This window comes from Fistularia commersonii, chromosome 9 (assembly GCF_037954325.1).
Source record: "Fistularia commersonii isolate RoL2024-O1a breed Wild chromosome 9, RoL_Fcom_v1.0, whole genome shotgun sequence".
NCBI classification, from domain to species: Eukaryota; Metazoa; Chordata; class Actinopteri; order Syngnathiformes; family Fistulariidae; genus Fistularia; species Fistularia commersonii.
The window spans coordinates 2315913-2336690 of record NC_141292.1 but is presented as its reverse complement, the minus strand read 5'-3'; the positions used below and the strand labels follow the sequence as shown (position 1 = coordinate 2336690).

At 45.3% G+C, this 20778-nt stretch overlaps 1 protein-coding gene across 12 annotated transcripts in view; it reads left to right on the top strand.

Moving 5' to 3' along the window:
- The window catches only part of cdk5rap2 (CDK5 regulatory subunit associated protein 2), a 38373-nt gene that overhangs the window by 8755 nt on the left and 8840 nt on the right, over positions 1-20778 (top strand). For 4 of the 12 annotated variants that reach the window (XM_086151868.1, XM_086151865.1, XM_086151867.1 and 1 more), the window contains exons 1-32: positions 483-3555; positions 3654-3773; positions 3870-3962; positions 4063-4281; positions 4469-4639; positions 4770-4880; positions 4960-5097; positions 5183-5362; positions 5442-5636; positions 5745-5936; positions 6133-6262; positions 6362-6501; positions 6589-6705; positions 6816-6956; positions 8158-8270; positions 8397-8536; positions 10030-10170; positions 10293-10402; positions 10741-10884; positions 11392-11481; positions 11592-11764; positions 11851-12193; positions 12919-14485; positions 14815-14916; positions 15346-15494; positions 15576-15979; positions 16739-16971; positions 17210-17261; positions 18527-18706; positions 18937-19091; positions 20022-20369; positions 20569-20694. In XM_086151868.1, the coding sequence (XP_086007994.1) occupies positions 2248-3555; positions 3654-3773; positions 3870-3962; positions 4063-4281; positions 4469-4639; positions 4770-4880; positions 4960-5097; positions 5183-5362; positions 5442-5636; positions 5745-5936; positions 6133-6262; positions 6362-6501; positions 6589-6705; positions 6816-6956; positions 8158-8270; positions 8397-8536; positions 10030-10170; positions 10293-10402; positions 10741-10884; positions 11392-11481; positions 11592-11764; positions 11851-12193; positions 12919-14485; positions 14815-14916; positions 15346-15494; positions 15576-15979; positions 16739-16971; positions 17210-17261; positions 18527-18706; positions 18937-19091; positions 20022-20369; positions 20569-20694 (7825 nt within the window). In that variant the 5' untranslated portion in view covers positions 483-2247. Of the gene's footprint in view, positions 1-482; positions 3556-3653; positions 3774-3869; positions 3963-4062; positions 4282-4468; positions 4640-4769; positions 4881-4959; positions 5098-5182; positions 5363-5441; positions 5637-5744; positions 5937-6132; positions 6263-6361; positions 6502-6588; positions 6706-6815; positions 6957-8157; positions 8271-8396; positions 8537-10029; positions 10171-10292; positions 10403-10740; positions 10885-11391; positions 11482-11591; positions 11765-11827; positions 12194-12918; positions 14486-14814; positions 14917-15345; positions 15495-15575; positions 15980-16738; positions 16972-17209; positions 17262-18526; positions 18707-18936; positions 19092-20021; positions 20370-20568; positions 20695-20778 lie in introns of those variants that run through there. The other 8 variants (XM_086151875.1, XM_086151872.1, XM_086151871.1 and 5 more) reach the window with 5 other exon arrangements.

Below are 20778 nucleotides of genomic sequence, written 5' to 3'. Positions count from 1 at the left end.
ACTTCAAATTTGATATCCCTCTGATCATCTTCAGTAAATGCTCTGGCATGCTTACTGACGTCCTTCATTTACAGTTTGTTCCCGCTGGTTCTGGTTTTATTATAGCTTCCTGTTTTTTTCAAAAGGTATGGTTGTGTAGTTTGATTAAGTTTTATCGGTTTATTTAGCGCATTGTGTGTTCCCCTTTTTGGACAGCGAGCGAAAAAGTGCGTCCATATTCAAGCTACTAAGGCAGGCGTGCCAAAGTCAAATACATAGTGGGCCAAAAGTCAAAACCGGGACAAAGTCCCCGGCCCACATTGATATTTATGGAAAAAAAAAATCTTCCTCCAGATATAACGACGAACCTTTTCATATGGACCGTACAGGTTTTGCTTAAAATTTGAAAATGGAATTAGCAAAGCTTGTTCACAATACACAATATATACTGTATATATATAACTTAATGTTGCAAACATGCACAATCAAAGTTCAAATTAATAGACACATCCTTGGCATTCATTTCTTCAGTAAAAAATGTATGCCTCTTTTTATTCGCAGCCTTCGGAATTAAATTTCAACAGTAACCTTTTTCCACAGGCTTAAAATAAATGTAAAATAATACAATGAAACCATTAAAAAACAATGAACTAATAGTAATATCCTTCAATGAACGTGAAACCTCTCAAGCCCATGTCTTGGAGTAGCAAGAAGAAGCGCATCAAGAAAGTGTTAATTCTAGCTGAGTTGGCTTCACATTGATCTACTCTGACGTGTCCAAGCCAGATACCGTGCATCTCCTCTTCGATGCTCGCTCCTCAATGTCTCCAACTGAGGATTTTTCGGAGGGGTATCACGGTGCCAGTGTAGGCATAAGGTCACTATGACTACTGTCAACAGAGGAGAGGGCGTTTCTGGGTCCATTTTCATGCCAAAACACTTAGCGGAGCATTCTGGGATTTGTAGTATTAGCGGTAAACGCTGGAGGCTAGAATAGCGGCGGGCCAGTTCTAATAGTCATTTAGTATGGCTTCTTTTCATTACAGTTATGTGGCAAACGCTTTTATCCAAAGCGGCTTACAAGGGCTTCACGGGCCAAATATAATTACACTGCGGGCCGAAGTTTGACACCGATGTACAAAGGTATATCCATTGCTGGTGCTCCTCGATAGCGGGATTGAACCGCCGCTCTACCAACTGCGCTACAGTCGCCACATCACGTGAATGATATTGTGTTAAAACGCAGCTGCACCTAAAGAAAAGTTGACTATACGACCAAAATTCCAACACACACTCACACACACATACCAAGGTGTGTTTTACATTACATGTTACGACCACTTTGCGTTACAGCCTGATGTCGATAAAATGAATTGACCCGTGAGCGTGTCGTCGTCAGGATTTCCCTCGCCATGCTCAGATCGGCTTCGACCGACTATCAGTGACGGAATCTGTCGCATCCTCTCGTCTCAGAATTCGATTCAACATTTGGCGAACTCTTTGTGAATGCACTGTCCAAGTAGAAAGCTGTGAGTCGGGCTCTCCTAATGGTTCTGCTTCCCATTTTGGCACCGCTGCCCATGTCCCAGCGTTAAGACTGGATTACCGGGCCGTCGAGAGACAGAGCCTCCAGAGTTATTTATGGTCATCCTTGCTTTTTAAAAAGGGGAAGAAAACACTTTACCCTATCAGCGTCTGTCAGATGATGGCAGACACTGAAATCTGCAAATTTTGATTTGCAAGACGTGTCACTGGGATGCTTCTATCAGTGTCTTCCCAGTTCAAACGTAAAGGAAGTTGTGAAAACGATGAGCGTTGCTTCTTTTAATGTTATGTTGAGGTTTGAAATGGCCAACCAAGGTGGATACATTTGGAGTGAACCTGCTCCCATCTTCACAACGGGGGTCTTCAAAACCAGAACGGTAGAGAAGGAAGTGTTTTTTTGTTGTTTTAGAGATGGTCTAGTATTGGTCGTTGCTTAGATTACCACAGCAGTCCTGGAGCAGGATTTGACCCGATCGACTGCGTGGGGGAGAGTGGAACAGAGGCAGGAGCCGGGATTATTAAAGGCTTAGAGCTTAAAGTGCGCCGCGCTCATTCATTCTCGTCTGTGCTTCTCCGTGACGCAGTGAGGGAACATGAAAGATCGCTATTCCATGGCTGGCAGGCGGAGGATCGTTATATCACAAGAGAATTTGTGTGTCAGCGGGAGACTTTTGTACCGAGCTTAAAGTGCGCGAAACGTTGAATCCGAGGCTCTATGGTGCCATGAAGGACCCCTGTCGAATATGCGGTGTTCGTCTGGTGGGGAGTCAGTGCCGCTGGATCTTCAGCTCATCGGCAAAGAGGAAACTACAAGTCATTCTGTCCCACGTGCTGGGCCGGGAGGTGATTCGCGATGGTCGCGGAGAGTTTCTTTGTGGCAAGTGTGTATTCCAGCTGGAGAAGGTGGTACAGTGTGACGTTAACATTAGCCGGCTGCAGGACGAGCTGGGTAATAAGATTCAAAAGCTGCAGGCGGAGAAAGACCACCTGATCCAGTGCATCGTCCACATCTACTACAAAAACAACCTCGGCCTGGCGAAGAGCTGCGAGGAGAATACCTGCTCCAAGTCTGCATTCCTTAGATCATCCGGGATGGGCAGTTTCGATGATGAGGGTGGACGTGAGTTGGCGTCCGATGGACAGTGGTTCAGGGAGAGTGGGAGCGGCCCCTCGAAGAGCCGCATGAGAAGGTGTGTGAGTCTGGACAGAATAGCAGGGAAAGGCTTGCATCCGGGCCGTTCGAGCCTCAGGAGCAGCCGCCCGGGATCATTCGCAGGGCTGGACAACTCCCTGAAGAGCTTCGGTCTGCGAGGCACGCGTCACCACTCCCAGAGCATGTACCTTGACCTGGTCCACCATCACGGCGCCCTCCATAAACCTGGATTTAAAGGTCGCTCCGCATCCCTACAGTCTCTCAATAGAGACTTCAGCCTCGATACTCCCGCTGAGCCGGCGCCCAAGCTGAAATCCAGGGAGCACAAGGTATTTGCCGGCAGACACGGCGCCGCTGATGACCCGAGAGGAACGGTCGAGGCCAGGGAGCTTCTCCACAACTCCTCAAGTCAGCCTTCGGTGATCTCTGACCTCATCCAGATTCTGCGCTGCATCTCCATGCGACCGGTGTTTGCCCCCGTGGGGAGCCGCATCCCCGTGCTGACAAGATTAAAAGCGGGTCGCCTCGGCAGCCGTCACAAGCATAGACACAGAGAAGCCGAATCGAGGTCTCTTCATGAGCTCGCAGAGGAATTTGATGATGAATACACCCCTGTCAGAGTGGAGGTAGTTAATCCCAGCTGTGCGAATCACCGGAGCATTACCGATCAGGAGATTGGCAAGCTGCAGATGCTTTCCCTTCCTGCTGGTTTTACATGTTTGTTTGTTTTTTTTCCCTCCTTCTGTTTTTGTACGCAGAAGAGCGAGATCAGTCGATTGGAGTCCATCAACAAGCGGGTGACCGAAGAACTCACCCAGGCAAAAAGCACCAACGACAACTTGACAAAAATCCTGGAGGAAACACAGAGTCAAACAAAGGTAGTCCGAGGTTAAAGCTCCTTCGACTGTACATTTTTCAGTTTGGCTACGTTTGTAGAATCTTTATTTCTTCAATATGGTTTGCGTGTGTTTCACAGACCCTGTCGGGAGAGCTGGAGGAGAAAGAAAACGAACTGAACTCGGAGAGGAAAAACGCTCTAAAACGAGACAAAACCATCCAGGGGCTCACGCAGGTCCTCGCAGAAAAAGAAAAAGAGGCGAGTTGCTGGCACTTCGAAATATTTATTTTGCCGTCGTGAATATTCTCCGACCATTTTTATGCGATCCTCCAAACTATCTGCCGCTGCACACAGATCGCGGAGTTGTGTCACGAGATTGAGGATCGTGATGAAGCTCTAGCTAAAGCTCGAGAGACAGCGCACAAAGCCCAACTTCAGAAATATCAGGTGGGAAATATGTTTACACATTTAAATATACATTAGAAGTTTGTCTCCTCCGTCCGTGGACGCTTGCTCATTCACACAATTTCTGGCTTACGTCCCTCAGGGAGCAGAGGAACACCAAAATCTGCTGATGGCAAAGCAAACAGAGCTCGCTCAGCTCCAAGGGGAGCATCATTCCAAGGTGCTTGAAGGACAGAAGCTGCAGAGAGCCCTGGACAGGAAGGAGCAGGAGCTGGCTGACCTGCAGCAGGCGAAGGATCAGCTGGAGGTGGAACTGGAGGACCTGCAGCAGCAGAAGAAGAAGGGAGACAAAGCTCTGAACGTGAGAGATGTTAACAATGCTTCACTAATGAATAGCTAATAATGATTCACAAGTGTTTGAAAAAGAAAAAAAAAGAAAAATAGCATCCAGAACGAGGACGGCACGCCGCCATTTTTTTCTCAACCGCGTTTATTTTTTTCTTTCCTTCAAATGTGCGCTTCTTATGAAACAAACGTTTCCCTGTCAGGACCTGAATAATCAGCTCAAGAAGATGAACGGCGAGATCAGGGAGAGGGAGACTTCTCTGGAGCTGCAGTACCAGGAGCTGTTAGACCAAACCAAAAAGAAAGTGCAGGCGCACGAGGTCACGATCCAGCGGCTCTCATCCACCCTGGCTGACAAAGAGCAACAGTTACAGGTGATCCACCGACGCTAACCATCAACCGGTATATTCTATGCTAAAAAAAAAAAAAACAGCGGCCATTATTGAACATGAAATCCAACTGTTGAATAAATAAGATGGTTCACTTGTTTTCTGTAACCTGCAGGAGTACATGAACATGATCAGAGACTTTGAGCAAAACAAAAGCCCAGAAGGAAACGACAATGTGCTGTCCAAGCTGCGGCAAAGGCTGAAGGAAAAGGAAAAAGCCCTGGAGGTAGCGCCTACTTTCCTGTCGGATTCACTCGCCAAAGTTCTTCAAATGATCCTGACATTGTTAATGTTTCACCTCGCAGCGTGCCTTAGATGAAAAATTTGCAGCCATCGAAGAGAAAGACAATGAGATACACCAACTCCAGCTGTCTCTTCGGGAAAAAGAGCGAGATCTGGATCGACTCAATAACTTGCTGTCTCACAACGAGGAAACTATTAATGTGAGGAACTGTCGCTGTGTTTTATTGGCAGAGTGAAAAGTCACTCGTGCAAGTCATTTCCTCTCTCTCCGCTTTCTCCTTCCAGAGTTTTGACACACTTATTAAGGAGAAGGACGTGGAGCTGCAGCATCTGGCGAATACACTCAAGAACCTGCAAAGAGCCAAGCAAGATGTGGAAGACAACCTGAACAGGTCGCTCCGGGAGAAAGACGCCATCATCGGCCAGTTGCAGCTCTCCCTGAACGGGAAGACAAAGGACATGGAGGTAAGATAAGATGATCGCGTTTTCGGCGAGATCGGTTTATTCGTGTCCGTCACTGACTGAAGCGGAGTCATTTTCGTAGGAAATGGCAGAATCGCTCCTGTGCCAGTCGCAGTCTCAAACACGTGACTTTGCTGAGCAAGTGGGCCAGAGGTTAAAGGTGACAGAGGCCATGTTGGCTGAGGCTGTGAAAGCCAGGGAGAGACTTGTTGCTGACAACGAGAACGCTGTGGAAGGCTTGCTGGCTACGATTAAGAGCAAGGACCAACTTCTCAAGGTAGACCTTTTTTTTTTTTTTTTTTTTGCCACCCCGGATCATTATTTACATTTTTCCCCTCATTTTGAAGATATACACCGCTAAATGTCTTCCTCATTGCCTCGGCAGGAGTCGGCAGAGCACTACAATCGCATGCTGTCTGAACGCTCTCAGGAAATCCAGGAGCTAAAGAGACAGCTGTGTGACAAACAGCAGCAACTAGCCGCTGTGGAGAAGCAGAGCTCCACAGCGGCCCAGGAGGGTTGTTTAGAAACCGCAGAGCTCACAGCCGTGCTCGCTGAAAAAGACAGGCTGATTAATGTAGGTTCCCTTGGGATAAATCACAGTGACTTTCCTTAAAAAAAAAAAACCCAGTGGAATAAATAAGAGGATGGTATTTCTTTCCTCCATTCAGATTTAGTCACATGTTAAACTTCCTTTCTTTCTATTTCTGGAATATTTTAATGTTTTGGGTACGCGGACGAGCGCGCTAACATATTTTTTTGTCGTTTTGCAGAGGCTGCTTCAGCGCGGCCAGGAACGGGACAAGTTTCTGGAAGAGATAAGCCAGAAGGAGGAGCTAAATCAAGTTTTGGAACTCAGACAGACTATCCAGATCATGCAGGAGAAGTTACAGGAGAAGGACGGTGAGGCCCTTGGACTTTACACCCACTCTTTGGCTATTCATAAGTTAGAATCAGATCAGGTTCTACATTTAATTCTTTTTTTTTTCTTCTATACTGAAGCTGAACTGTTGAATTGGAAAAGTCCAGATACCGGGGAGAACATATCATTTTCCAAGAAAACAGTTGTCGTCCTGAAGACGGAACTTGCACAGAAAACTGAGGAATTAAACAAAGCCCTGAAGAAGGAGAATGAATTGACGGTATTTTGCCATACATTTTTATTTTACTCCATTTCATGACCATTGTTATCCCCATGACCAAGTGTCACTCCCTATTGTCTTGTTCAGTTTTCTTTAGCGGCGCTCCAATCTTTGTTATCTGAGCTGGAGGGTCGTAACGAAGGCCTGTCTGCTAATGTCGAATCCTTGACTGCCACTCTGAAGACCAAAGATGAGATAATCCATGTAAGGACTCCCGGGTCCACAGACTGATTCTTGACAAACAAACAGCTTTGGATAAGGAGATTTTCCCCTTTAGTCTGAGCTCTCGTATTTTGTTTATCTCCCCCGAGCAGGTTCTTCAACAGCGCCTTGGTCAAGGCGAAAGTCAAGCCGATCATTCAGAGGTTCAGGTCTTTGGCAGCGAGATGGATCGATCGCTCCCTGGACTCCCTCAAAGAGAGAGAACAATGATTGGTGGCGACAGCCAGCAAAAAGTAAACTAAATACTTTTCTGTTGTACAGACATAGATATAAAAGTCCCAGCATTAAAATTTTAAACTTGAACCCCGATTTCGGGGGAAATCCTTAGTAATTTCTTACGTGACTGCCATGACCCCTGCTGTAAGGCCCGGTGGAAGCCTGCCACCCATCAGTTAGCTTAGCACAAAGAAAGGGACATTTAGAATTATTGTACTTCCTTCATCAAAAATCATTACATATACCATTGCAACATCTCTGAAACTTATGGGAATGTTTTGAGTCCTAACTTCCCCACTTCATGTGAAAGGAAGGAACATTTTGAAGCTGCCGGAACAACAGCAAATCTGTTAGTAAGAGCTTTGCATTAAAAAAAAAAAAAACAATGTTATTTTGTAGTGATTCTGATTCTTTAAAAGATATCAAATACTATTTCACAATAGGTTCACATAGCCAAACTCCCAAGGTGAATTAGTCTGGTCTCCTTTTAATTTCAGTTCTTGTAGACATTTACAGCAGCAACAGATACAAAACAGAGAAACAACCAAGGACAATAAGACTTGCGTCCTTAAATCCCCCCAACAGCATTACACAAATTTGTGTCGGAGGTTGAAAGTTTTTAGTTTGTTATTGTAGAATGTCGGTACCGTAAGATCGTTGCACGACAGCTCTTATTCAGCTCGCCTACGTGTGATTGGTGTTTATAGCTGGTTTGGTTTATGCAACGCCATTAGAAAACTATCTGCATGCAAGTGAGGCTCAGACAAATCTGCAGATTTAATGAAACTGAGATCAACAGGTTGGTCTAGTGGTTAGACGTGAACATGTCTAGTTAGATAGGTTAGCTAACTGAATGGTTGTCCTTTTTTAAATTCCTTTAAAATATCCACACTTTGCTTTTTGCTAAGTGCAATCAAATTGCCTTTTCGATATGCCATGATGAGAAAGAGCTTAACCAAAGTTTTAAATTCTAAATTTCAGTTTTACACTTTCTCTTGAATATCTACCAAATGAAAAGGTTCATTTAAAAAAAAAAAAAAGATGCATCTGGATAAGGATGATGACAAAAAGTTTGTAAAGGGAAATACTTTTTCAACCCCCGTTCGACTTTATCACTTACACAAGGGACGTGGCAGTCGAGTTTATTCGAGTAGGATGACTTGTTATGTTCAAATCCCTGTCCTCTAATTTCTTGCCCCCTCCCCTCCCATTCCCCAGGCTTTGCCCAGCCTTATAATTTTGCAGCAGGAGCATAATGCTCTAAACAAAGCCCTGAGAGCTGAACAGCAGCTTTACTCCAGGCTCGTCAGGACGGTAAAAGAGCAGGACAGGTAGAGAGGCCATGAAGCCATCCATGAACAAAAAATGATGACATTTGATTTGTGAAAATTCGAACATTCTAGGTGGATGCTTTTGATGAATTAAGCATGTCTTTTTGTATATCGATGTGTTTGCAGTGCCCAGCGTCTCCATGCTCTGCAGCTGGAGCTGACAGCGGTGCAGCTTCTTAGGCAGCAGCTAGAGGAGAGCATCAGAACTAATGAGGAGTTAAAGGGCGACTTGGAGACAGAGATAGAGAGAGCCAAACTCAAAGAAGGTGCTATGCAAAAACACTAGATGCTACATAACGGTGGGTTACGATAGCAGAGGTAGTGGGGGAGGGAGGAAAAAAAAAAAGGTCAGGAGGAAGAATATTCAGTGACACAATTTAAGGAAATTACAGAACACACCTGTTTTCACCTCTGTGTGTTTACCTCCGGTATCGTCTCTTGCTGACAAGCTCAAATCCTCCCTTTTATCCGTCGCTTCCTCCGCCCCTCCTCTCATCACACGCCGCCCTCCGTTCTCTGCTTTCCCGTCCGTTCCCCGTTCATCTGCATGTCGAGTTACTCTGACTCTTCACACCATCACGCCGCATGTGTTTCATACCCATCCAGCCTGTTTTTCAATGTGTCCGTTAATTCCAAAAAAAAAAAAAAAACAATGTAAATAAAATCTAATGTTGCCTGTCTATTTGTTTCGCTCTCTGCTGTCCACTTGTTTCAATCACCCCATTAAAGTATTTGCTTGTCTCTTGTCTCTAACACCTCCCGTGGCTATTAATCCAACCGCCTGTCTCATATATTGAATGACATTACATAAGCACTTAAAGAAAGATTGCTATTTAAAAAAAAAAAAAAATCATTGGGCTGCCTTCCCGAAAATGGACCATAATAACACATATCTTTACTTCATTATCCTGTTACATAACATAATGACTGACATTCAGACATTCAGTTAGAGCTGCAAATATACTGTGACATCAGGACACAGCCTTGATAGTGATTAAAAGTGTCACCCTACCCTCGGCTATTCTTAGCTAACTCACTCAAGTGTCTGTCAACATGCACGTGGCCTCTCCTGTGTGCACGTCAAAGTGCGTCCTCACGTCCCACTGTTGCGCACAGAGAGCCAGGTGTATAAACGGGTCAGCTGTAAGTAAATAGCCCAGCGATCGCTGAATGGAAAACGGATGTAACTAAAGCATGCCGATTACACACTTTACATTCAAATTAGATCCCACAAAAATAGAGAAAAATGTTTTACATAAAGGAACATGGTGTTTCTTCATGTCATGTATAAAATACTGACTTTTCATTTTCAGTAATAGAGTTTTGATGTTGCTATTTCTGTGGGAAAGATGAAAGTCTGTTTAACAAATCGCGTCTTTTGAACGTTTATGCACCAGTATTTTACAATTTAACTATTTAAAATTTATTTAACAATTATCTGTATAATTGATTTCTGTAGTTTTTTTTCCCCTTTGACTAATTGATCAATTTATTCAATCATTATGAAATTTGAGAAATTTGGAAAAATGCGTCTTTGTGCTTTCTGTAGCCCAAGTTGCTATTTGCAAATCTGCACCAAAACCTAAAAAAGAGAAATTCCATGTGATGAACTTGACTTATAGAATTTTGCAAAAACAACAGGTGACATCAAATATTAAAACAAACCTATGTGTTTACACATTTAATAGTTTTATCAATCATAAATCTACACTTTTTGTCACGCCCTTGCCGTGTGTCACCGTCTGGGCTCCTTTTCCAGGGATGGATCTAATGGATCCCAAAGAACTGGAGAGTATGAGACATCAGCTTGAAGATGCCCAACGCTGGAACGCTTCCCTGCAGGCTCGCTTAGGAGCCATCCAGAACCGAGGAGGAGGTGTTGGTGGCGCGAACGATGGGGGTGAGACTCGCAGATCGACAGGATCTCTGTCAGGCCTAATTCTTCCGATTTGTCAAGGATTTTGAAAGTGATTTTTTTTTTTTTGTGTGTGTGTGTGTGTGCATTCACTCTGTTTTGTTCAGGCGAAAGTTTAAGTTTCATCGGAGATCAGACGTCTTACATGAGTATTTGCGTGGGAGAGGGCCACGACGACAGCTTGTCTCTGCTATCTGCACAGGAGCTCAAAACGAAGGTCAGCTGCTTTGCAAACCAATACCCGCAATTCCATTCACGTCCACACTGACCTCTGTCAACTCTGTCAACTCCTATGGTCGTGTTCAATATCCTCTGGAAATTGGCAGAGTCACATGAACAAATCAGCAAAGGACTACCTCATAAAAATTATTTAAAATCAACCTAAACATCTGCGATAAATCTACTTGAATTTTTTTTTTTTTTTTTTTAAGAAATTAACTTAAGAAGTTAGTTAGAAGTTAGTTTTTGAGTAATAGGCCTCAATAATAGTTCAAAGCGCCCATTTTTTTTTTTTTTTTTTTTAAATGGCTTATACGTTTCCCTCCGTTGCATCAGGTTCTGGAGCTGCAGGATCTGGTCAGCAGACTGCAGGCTTTAAACAATGAGCTGCAGAGCAGACTGTCATTGTTGGAGAGGCCGGACCCGGATGCCAGCAACACAGAAGAGCAAGACGTTGCGAGGGGGGGTCCTGGGAAACAGGTTGGCATCCTCAAAATGTAACTGTACATAGAAAAAGTGTTACTTTAAGTATCTATGATTTTTTTTTTTTTTTACTCCACCAAAGAATCCAAAGAACTACCAACGTGTTTGCAAAATAGGTCAACGTTTAGCTATTTTCGAATGAACCATGCCAGCCATTGTCTTACATCCACCTTTTTCAGATCCTTCTAACCTTTGAACCTTCATTTTAACCTCTGCTCGCATCATGTTATTAATGTCTCTTTACCTCCTTTTTTACTGGTTGTCTTACTTTTCTTAACAATTGTTTGTCGTAGAAATATCCACTATACCTGACCTTCACTTTTCCTAACCAGCCCCTGTTTTTATCTCTGTGTCGCATGAAATGCTTTGTCTTTGCCATGCCACATTAGCCACGTCATGCCATTTTGCTATTATTGTGCAGTGTTTTATGGATTCTGTTTCCTCATTAAGTTTTCTTTTCCCGAGCCATGTATGTCATACTCGCCTTCCATTCCATTACTCTAGCCGCTCCAAAAGACACAGGACGCAAACCTCCAGGCAGATAAGGCCCATCTTGCTTGTCAAGAAAAAGAGGGATGCGGAGAAACTAAACAGGTAATTATGATTGCTGGAGTATTTGAAATTAGTTTCAAGGCGGTGTCTTAACGATACGGACGATGACACTTACGAAAACATTTTTCCAATTATCCCTTCCTCCTGGAAAGCCACTGGAGGATGAGAGTTTGGACAGTGGTCTCGGGCACAGCAGAGATCCTGCTCAGTCTGTCGGTAATACTTCGGAGCATGCAGAGGGAGGCTCTCGGGAGTGGAGCGGAGATGCACTGTTTCTCAAATCTCTGCTACGAGATTGCGGTGCCACGTCAATCCCACATCTTAGGTTGGTGTTTTCTCCAGTAACCCGCATCATTCTGTTTATTCCCACGAAACATTTTCGCTAAAGGGACCGACGTTTTCTCATGCCAGAGAGGAGCTGCTCAGACTCAGAGCCGAAAATGTGGAGCTCCGGGGTCTGCTGAAAGAACAGAAATCAGCCGAATGCAAAGAGAAGGAGAGCACCGATGCCTCCGGACACAGCAGCGACGGACAGGCTGAGTTAAGATGGGGTGCGGAAACGCCGCATTCGGAAGAAAAAAACGATGCCGAGGTCAGAGGGAGAGAGGGAGAGAAAAGCAACGCCAAGGCTTCAGATCGGGGAAACCCTCCTACCGCTGAAGTCACAGTCGGCACTGCAGATGTAATCGAGGATTGTCAAGCTAAAGACCCGTCACACGCTAACGTTTCACGGCAGGAAGTTGCAAAGCTTTGTGTAAGTTTCTTATCGTAAGGCCTTCAGTATGTCCACCCCGGATACCTTGGTTTAAATTACTCCTAGAGTGTGAGGACATCTTGCAAAATACAACGTTTGTGCGTTCTACGCTGTAGAACAACTGTTGTCCATCGCAAACAGCTAGTCTAGTTTTTAGGGATATTGTCTGTGGTGTTCAACTACCGTCACAGATGAAAAGGCACTGAAACCATCAGAGTGGGTGCCGTCCAGTGTCATAACGTTACACTACATTGTGTTTTGCTCAAAATGTTCGCTAGCGTTTGATAGCCATGCTTAATCCGGCACTGTCATGATGCTATCATGATTTGTGACGGTTGAGTGTTCATGTTTTTGTAGTTCCTCGCGGCAGGGTCGGCCAGGTCGGCAAGATTCATCACAGCAGCTATCAATCTCGTCCGACGTAACAGTCGCACAATAAAAAGAAATATGCTGCAATGCTAGATGATAAACCACGTTCTTCTCATGGGACTCCCTCCGTCTCTCATCTGGCTTGCTCGATTGGCCTGGTTTGCCATCCCCCTGTGGCGCCAGATGGCACAACATTACAAGCCCTACCTTTTTACCCACAATGCCTGCATCTTCTCTGAATGCAGCCTTAGTTCAGTGGAGTTAAATGTTTTTACATTTGGCGTTCGATAACGTGTGTACAATTCAACATTTGATTGCTGGGCTTTTTAAATATCTTGTATTTGTTTCTATCGTAGACGGCTGTTAGATCACGCCTTCCAGTCCCTGTGAGGCGGAGAATGGAAGGCGTCAGCAGCAGGCAATCTCTAAACCTGCAGCCAGAGAGTTGTGACTCCGTCGACAGCAGGTCACCTCAACGACAGCCTTTCGATAACGGCGCCGACCAGCAAGCACACGCGGACTGCGATTCCCTTCTGACATCCCAGCAAAGCTCTTGCCCCCTGTTCATCCTCAGCGGCAGTCCCATGGGGTCCGACATGAGCTCCGAGGACACAGAGGCGCGCCATCACAACCAGGCGGCTCTGCACACTCAGCTGGAGCTCCTGCACCAGGAGTGCCAGGAGAAAGAGGCCTTGATTAACAAGCTAAGCCAGCAGCTGGCGGGCTGGGACGATCTTCATGCTCAGCTCCAGGAAAAAGAAAGACTTAATTGCAAATACATGGAGGCCTTACAAGCTGCAGAATCCACCGTTGCATATCTGACCGCTTGCAATTTGGACAAACAGGACAGATTTGAGTCCCGTGCTCTGGTGGTGGGTACGGGCTCTGGCTCTGCCGTTTCAGATACCGCTCTCCACCTCAGATACGCAGAGCTCCAGAAGGCTCTACAAGAGAAGGGGGATGTCAATAACCAGTTAGTAGAACTTCTGAATATGGCACAGAAAGCCTTATCCTTCCGCGACCCCCAAGAGATGTGTCCAGAAATCAGTGATGTATGTTCAAAGATACAGACCGTGCTGCAGCAGACAGCAGACGAGCAGACGACGCCGAGACGTGTCTTCGGTACCGAGGATTCTGTGCGGCGGCTGCAGCAACATGCAGACTCCTTGCAGGAGGCCCTTCGGGAGCAAAATCGGCTAAATGCGGAGCTCAAAGAGAAACTGAAGGCTTCAGAACGCGCTGCAGAGCACAGTCAGGACGGCGCCGGTGTTTTTGGAAAGCAAATAAAAGCGGCAGAAACGTTTACGGAAAAAGAGTTCGTGGACAACCAGGGCGCGACAGTGGCTTCTGATATCAGCAAAACTGAAGAGATGACCAAAGTTTTGATGAACTGCCTCAGTTCAGCAGAGTCTGCGGTCAGCTCATTGACACAGCTTTGCAGGAATAGTGGCTCTGTCACTTCTGATAGAGCGTCACCTGTCAGCCCTGAGATACAGTCGCATCTAGACAAACTTCAGCGAGCCCTGCAAGAGAAGGAAGAGATTGGAGGCCTGAATGAACGGACGTATCCTCGAAGCGAAACCAAAAGCTCTAAGGCTGCCGCTTCGGCTGGAACGAAGCAACAACATCAAGAGCTCCATCACAATCTCTGTTTCCTCTGCAAGGTCTTCACCGGCCTCTCTCAGAGGATCTCTGTTCTCCAGGCTTCCATGCACGAGGAAAAGGAGAAAAGCAGAAACGAGAGCGAGGTGAAAACCGGAGCGACGGATTCCAAAAGCTTGTCGCCAAGTGTTCAGGTCCAACTGGAGACCCTGCATAAGGCTCTGAGGGAGAAGAAAAAGGCGTGTAAGAACCTGGAGGAGAAACTGGCCACCGCTCAGTCGATTATTACCGAGACGCCCTCCCCGAAAAACGAAAAGAAAGGTAAGAGGAACTCAATGTCTTGTTGTGGGCAAAAGCTTTTTGGATTTATCATGGCGAAAATTGCAGAGAAACTATATTTTACACAAAGAATTGAGTAAATGCAACATTTCGAATATCACGGACATTCATTATTTTACATGTGCGATAGTGTTTTGTTCGTCGTCTCGCCACTTACCCAAGATCACTTTAACCGAGGGAAGAAAAAAAAAAAATCCCAACTGTCCACCCGGGTCCAGGTCAATGAGGATCACCGTGAAATACAGATGTGATTCTGTGCAAGTCAACAAAAACATTCTTCCTAACACAATTTATATTGCCTCCAATGCCAGCTCTGGAGCAGGATGACAAAGGCGTACAGGTGGATTTGCAGGACCTGGGTTACGAAACCAGTGGCAAGAGTGAGAACGATAGGGAAGAGAGCAGTAGCACAGGTAGACTGCTTGTAGACAGACGGCGCATGTCCGTCCGCTGAGTCGGTACTAATCTACTCTCAACCGCGGTGAATGGATTCTCTCTGTTTGTCTGCATGACGAGGAGTTTGTTTTATTGTTTCCCTTTTTTTTTTTTTTTTTTCCTCCGTTTTCTGGTCTCATAACATCACCTCTTCTGGTTTCAGCTTGGTATTTCTCGGCACTTGTCCACGTTTGAATGCCGCGCAACGCTGTGCAGTGACCAATTCTTGCATGTCACCACTCTGCAGTTGGGGAATGTCTTTCCAGCACCCGTTAACTTTTCACTTTTACTCCCAGACTGATTATTCAGCTACAACCCAAACTTTTCGGCGCCGCCTTTTGCTTTCTGTGCTTGATATTTCCCCCGCGGTCACTATTTTACTCGTTTTTCCCCCTTTGTGTCGCCAGACCTAGAGGTCGGTGTGAAACCCAGTTGCAGTTCTTCTAGCCTGCCCTCACTGTTGAAGCAAGAGCAAGCCAACTTTTCTTCGACCGAGAACTTAGATTCAACCTCCAGCACTACATACCCGAGCTCCCCGACCCTCAGCTCAACCAAAGTACTTGATTTATTCAGATCAGAAGGTTTTATGCTCTTAATTTTGAGAAAGCCCATCCTAAACGCTGACGTCTGTTTCTAGGTCAGTCTGAAAAGCCCACAAGCGTATTGGGACTACGGCGTTTCTGACGACCCCCTCCAGCTCCAGACACAAGTCCGCGAGCTGAAAGTCCAGCTGGAAAGCCAGACTAAAGTTATTCTCCAGATGCAAAGTCTTTTGCGCAGGAACTCTCTGCCCGCAGATCAAATTGCCAACAGCTCTGACGCGTTGGTCGTCACGGCTCCGGAAGGAACGTCGAAGGAGGACGTTATCCAGAATAGAGGTTCTAGTGGTGGCCAGTCGAGAGAGAAGGGGGAAATGGACACACCAGTGACGAAGGGTAAAACCGGCCCGACTAACGTAGCGTTGGAAAAAGAAAGAAACCCGAACAGAAGCTCAGGCGAACAACCGCAGCTGCCACACAGTCGCTCAGCATCACCAGCCAGGTCAGCCTTACTTACTTTCCATTTTTTTTTTGTCTTCATCAGTATCTTTCTCCTCAGCGGAAACCGAACATTTCAGGGTTCTCATGAAGTCCATGAAAATCTGGGGAAAAAAAGTGACCATTTTTAGAAGATGTTGTAGAAAACACATAGAACGCCAGACAAAAATATAGTATTTGTGAAAAATGTTTTTCCTTGAAAATGATTGATCACCACCCCAATTGATAAGTAACTACTCGAAAATGAAAGCAATTGCCTAAAGACTAAATATGTAACATAAAAGAAAAAACTGTGACCTGAAAGTTAAAGAGTTACCTTTAATTTGTAGCTGTAGATTATATATATTTTGTCAGCATCTTGAAATAATTTCCCCACATTAATAAAGGATAAATTAAATTAGATAATTGCCCAAGTACGGTAATTTTTTTCACGTTTTACCGAAAACACAGAAAACCGAGCCATACGCTGAATGAGTTGATTTACAACTCGAAAATATAAATAATTTGATTCATATTATTATGCAATTTTTTTTCAAGATCCTGTCATTTATAGAGCAATTGACAGGGGAAAAAAAACACTGGAAACTGATGTCAAACGAGGGGGAAATGAATATATTAATGTCTCCCATTCTCCCCAAGTTGCGGAAAATGTCCGCAAGGAGCACCTGGAAAAATTTGTGTCCACAAAAGTGTGGGAACCCAGACGGCGGGGAGTCGATTGAACCCCCCGCGGCCGCCTGGCCTCATTCTGTCTCCTCCCCAGACTGGACTCTCTGGTGCAATCCCAGGCGAGGGAGCTGTCACAACTGAGGCAGCAGATCAAGGAGAGCCGGAGGCTGGGAGCCCTGCAGCGACGCCAGCTGGGGGAGCTCAGCAAGGCCTTCCAGGAGCTGCTACAGGCCAGCCAAGTGGACTACTACATGGGAGAAAGGGTCAAAGGTCAGCTGGACAAGAGTCTGAGTATTCAGGAAAGGCTCGAGGGACGACTCGAAAAAGGTAATCCAAAAACCCCGGTTTGGACACGTTTGATTCGTTTGTTTTTACGAGAAAGCATGTAATAAATGCTAAATGCTAAAGTCCGTATTTATGTTAAAGTCCTACTAAGCATTGCTGCGATGCTTCGGCAAAAAGGAAGCAGTGATGAATGTTTGACGGATACGAGGAAGAGAAGATGTTCAAAAAAAAAAAAAAAAAAAAAAGGAGCGGTATTTGACCTTTTACCTTTGTCCAACAGGAGACTCTTGTCTGGGTGATGAAGATGCGGCTGGTCTGGAGTTGTCTCGCAGGTACATTTACACTCGGAAAGACAGAATTACAAAAAAAAAATGCCTTAAATAATCAGGTAACTAATCATAGCCTTTATGCAGATTAAATATTAAACACCCATACATGTCACCACTTGATTTTTAACACTTAACTGAGACTAATGCTAACAGCACATTACGCTAATCACCGGCAAAATTGGCATCTTATTTGTTACGCATCAATTTGAATCCCAACCTTATTGCATCCCGCTTATGTTTATTTGAGGTCAGGCTGTATGTCGTACGCTGGATGAGCTTTCCGGGTCAGTGACCGAGCTGCTGCCATGCTTGTTTACTCGCCTCCCTTCCCCCTGCAACGGGCCGGCCAATTACCTTCTGACCTCGGGCTGTGCGTGTTTTGCGCTTTTGAGTAAAACCCTGCTGTTGGCCCAATTTTGCCTGTGTGTCTGTCAAAATATTGCATTTATAATTCCTTTAAGTGGCTCGCTGACGTCTCGTAAACAGAGACTAAGGGAACAGCAATATGCACGCAGTGCTGTGAAGTTAAAAAAAAAAAAGGGAGAATTTTGACCAAATGCCAGACTGGGAAATTTACTTTTCATACGCTTTATTAAAATTAACCGTACAGTAACATTGTCAGAATGCTACACAGTTTTGTGAGGCAGGATTTTTCATGTATTGTGTTGCTTTTTGTGCTTTCTACTGCTTTCTACTGTAGAAACTGCTCTATGATGCTTATAAAGCAGAAACGAAGGGAACATGTCTTACACTCGTTTTTGTAGGCCAGGCCATAATGGAAAATATGGAGTAAAGTATCATATAGTACAAACAATATAAATTCATTGAGCTATGAATAAGCATTATGGTTAATTGTGAGTCCAAATTTATTAAAATGCTTGAAAAAAGTTTCAACATCATTTAGATCAGATTTGAATGTCCTTTATGTAAATAATTTCCTTGATCCAAATATCTTAAAACAAATTTAATTACTGTCATTTTATAATTTTCTTGTAACTGCTCACTAATTTAATTGCGACTTTCAGATATTTTTGCTAATTTCCTGCTTTTTTTTTTATGCTTTGATGTATGAATATAGTCCAGCATAAAGTGCTTTGAAACCGCTATATAACTCAAGCCGTTTACCATTCAATCTGCGATTTCCGCAAAATATGTTTGATTTATTTAGATCGGCCGACGATAAGACATTGTTTAAGCTGATATATGGAAATGAATTGAGTAGCTCTAATAGTGACATACACTAATCTTCTTACCACTGCGGTGGGCAGCCACGGGGAGCCTCGGCAGGGATCGCAGTCACTGCTGAGGGAACTTCCCGACAGTCCAGCTAGAATCCAGCTGGAGTTAAATAATCTGCGTCTCGAGCTAGATGGCGAGAGAGAGCTCCTGCAGCGGCACTTGAGCTTCCTCGTTCACCAAAATCTCACCCTGGCCGAGCGGTTGGACTCGTGAGTGCAGGATTTGACGGCATGACGTTTGCAGTGATTTTCTTTTTTTTTTTTTTTTTTTCTTTTTTTTTTTTTCTCCTTCCTCTGCTGAGGAAACTCTAGTTAGTGAGTGATGAGTCCATCTGTAATAAGACGCATGTTTATCTTTACGCGGGTTTAATCTCAAGTGCCCCGAGGGACGTTGTGGGATCTTGATGTTTACCGCACTTCTGCCGTTCGCCCGTCCTCAGGTTGGCAAAAGAACTGCAGGAGAAGAACCGGGTTATCCAGAGCCTGCAGAGCCAGGTCAGAGCTCACAGTCCCAGGAGCCGCCAGAGTTCTCCATCCGATTCCTACCAGTCCGATCCGGCCTCATCATCCTGCCACAGCATCCCGCCGACGCAAGGTAGAAACCCCGTCAATCGGTGGTCGTCCACCCTCTCCAGTGGCTCGACAGAAAAACCGCAGAAAAGGCCAAATTTAGCTTCTCAGTTTTATGAGAGGAATTTGTTTTGTTTTTTTTTTGTGCCCTGATTTCACCTACATTTTCTTTTTCATGCATCTTCAGCCTGTCACGCTATAAAGAATGGAAATACGATTTGCAATTGTTCACATTTTTAAGACGATATTCTATAAGTATACATTTAACTCCAATACATGTAAGTTTGGTCTTTTTAACACTTAACCATTGTTCCGATTTATTGAAATTAAATTACATTTATTTTGGACCGCAAACATATAATAAAATCATAACAAGGCTAAAGCTGTAACAAGGTAATCCGGATTCAGGCTCAAGACGGTTAAATTAACTGCATCAAAAGTAAAAACGCTTTTTTCCCCTCATTGTTTTGTCATTGAGATCACCGAGGGCTTTGTCCGCCGGCCCAGCCGGCCTGGTCACGGCCTGTAGTGACACTTCTTTTCCACTCAGATTCTCTTGAGTGGCAGCGAGGCCTCCGCAGCAGACAAAGCGAGCTGCTCAAGGGCAGCGCCGGTGTCCGGTTACTAAGCAACCCCGTGTAAAGTTGCATTATTTAGTGGCAGCTATCAGGTTCATTTGACTCTAAAAAAGAGACAGTGGCTGGAACAGGTGAAGCGTGTGGATACGTGAGAGGATCCCGGAGACCCAAACTCATATTTCCTCTCTGTGTTACAACTTTGTAGCCTGCTCTTGATTTAGTTTTGCCTTTTAGAGCATGTCTTGTTCTAGAGCTGCTATTGCTAGCATGAAGGCTACGGAGGGATAAAGTGAGAGATACGACGAGGAGGAATATCTTGTAAAAGCGGTTTAAAAGGACCTTAAGAGCGTAAAATGTTTTCGTCTCTGCAATTCAAGACCAGGACGCCGTCAGCCAGAGAGGGCGAGTTGGCCCTCCTGTGGGAGGAGCTCAAGATGAAGGGGTGTCGGATCGGCGGGACGCCGGCGGCAGCAAACTGCAGGGCCTGCAGAGGGAGAACGGGCGGCTGCAGGAGCAGCTGAGGAGCAGCGAGGAGCTCAACGCTACCCTGCGCAGTGAGCTGGACCTGCATCGCTCCATCATGGCTCAGAGCAGCTCCCACCATCAGGGAGAGGGTCCCGACCGGGACCGGGACGGGTCCGGGTCGCCGCCGGAAATGCATCAAAACGATAGAGACGTGAGATCGCTAAGGAACGCTTCACCGCAGCCGCGCGGCATGAACGCAGGTATTTGGGTTTTACTCACGGAACGTCACTGAAAACACATCGGCACCATTCTGAATTTTAATAGTTTGCCCCACTCAGACGATGAAACGGATATCTCGCACGACTGCTGCCTCCGGAGTTTGCTAGAATTATTTTAATCCCCCCTCCATGCAAACGTAATCCCTTAAAAATGCCCCGATTGCGGCTTGTCCTCTTGCAGAGTTGCTGGCAGAGCATCTGCAGGAGATCCGAGCGCTGCGCCAGCGCCTGGAGGAGAGCATCCACACCAACGACCGTCTCAGGAAACAGTTGGAGAAGAAACTGGCCGAGGCGGAGAGAGACCCAGGTACTGTTCCCGTTTGTTCTCCCTCTCGTCGTCCAGGAGTGTTTATTATATTTATGCACCGGTGAAGGAGTTGTGAGCAATACG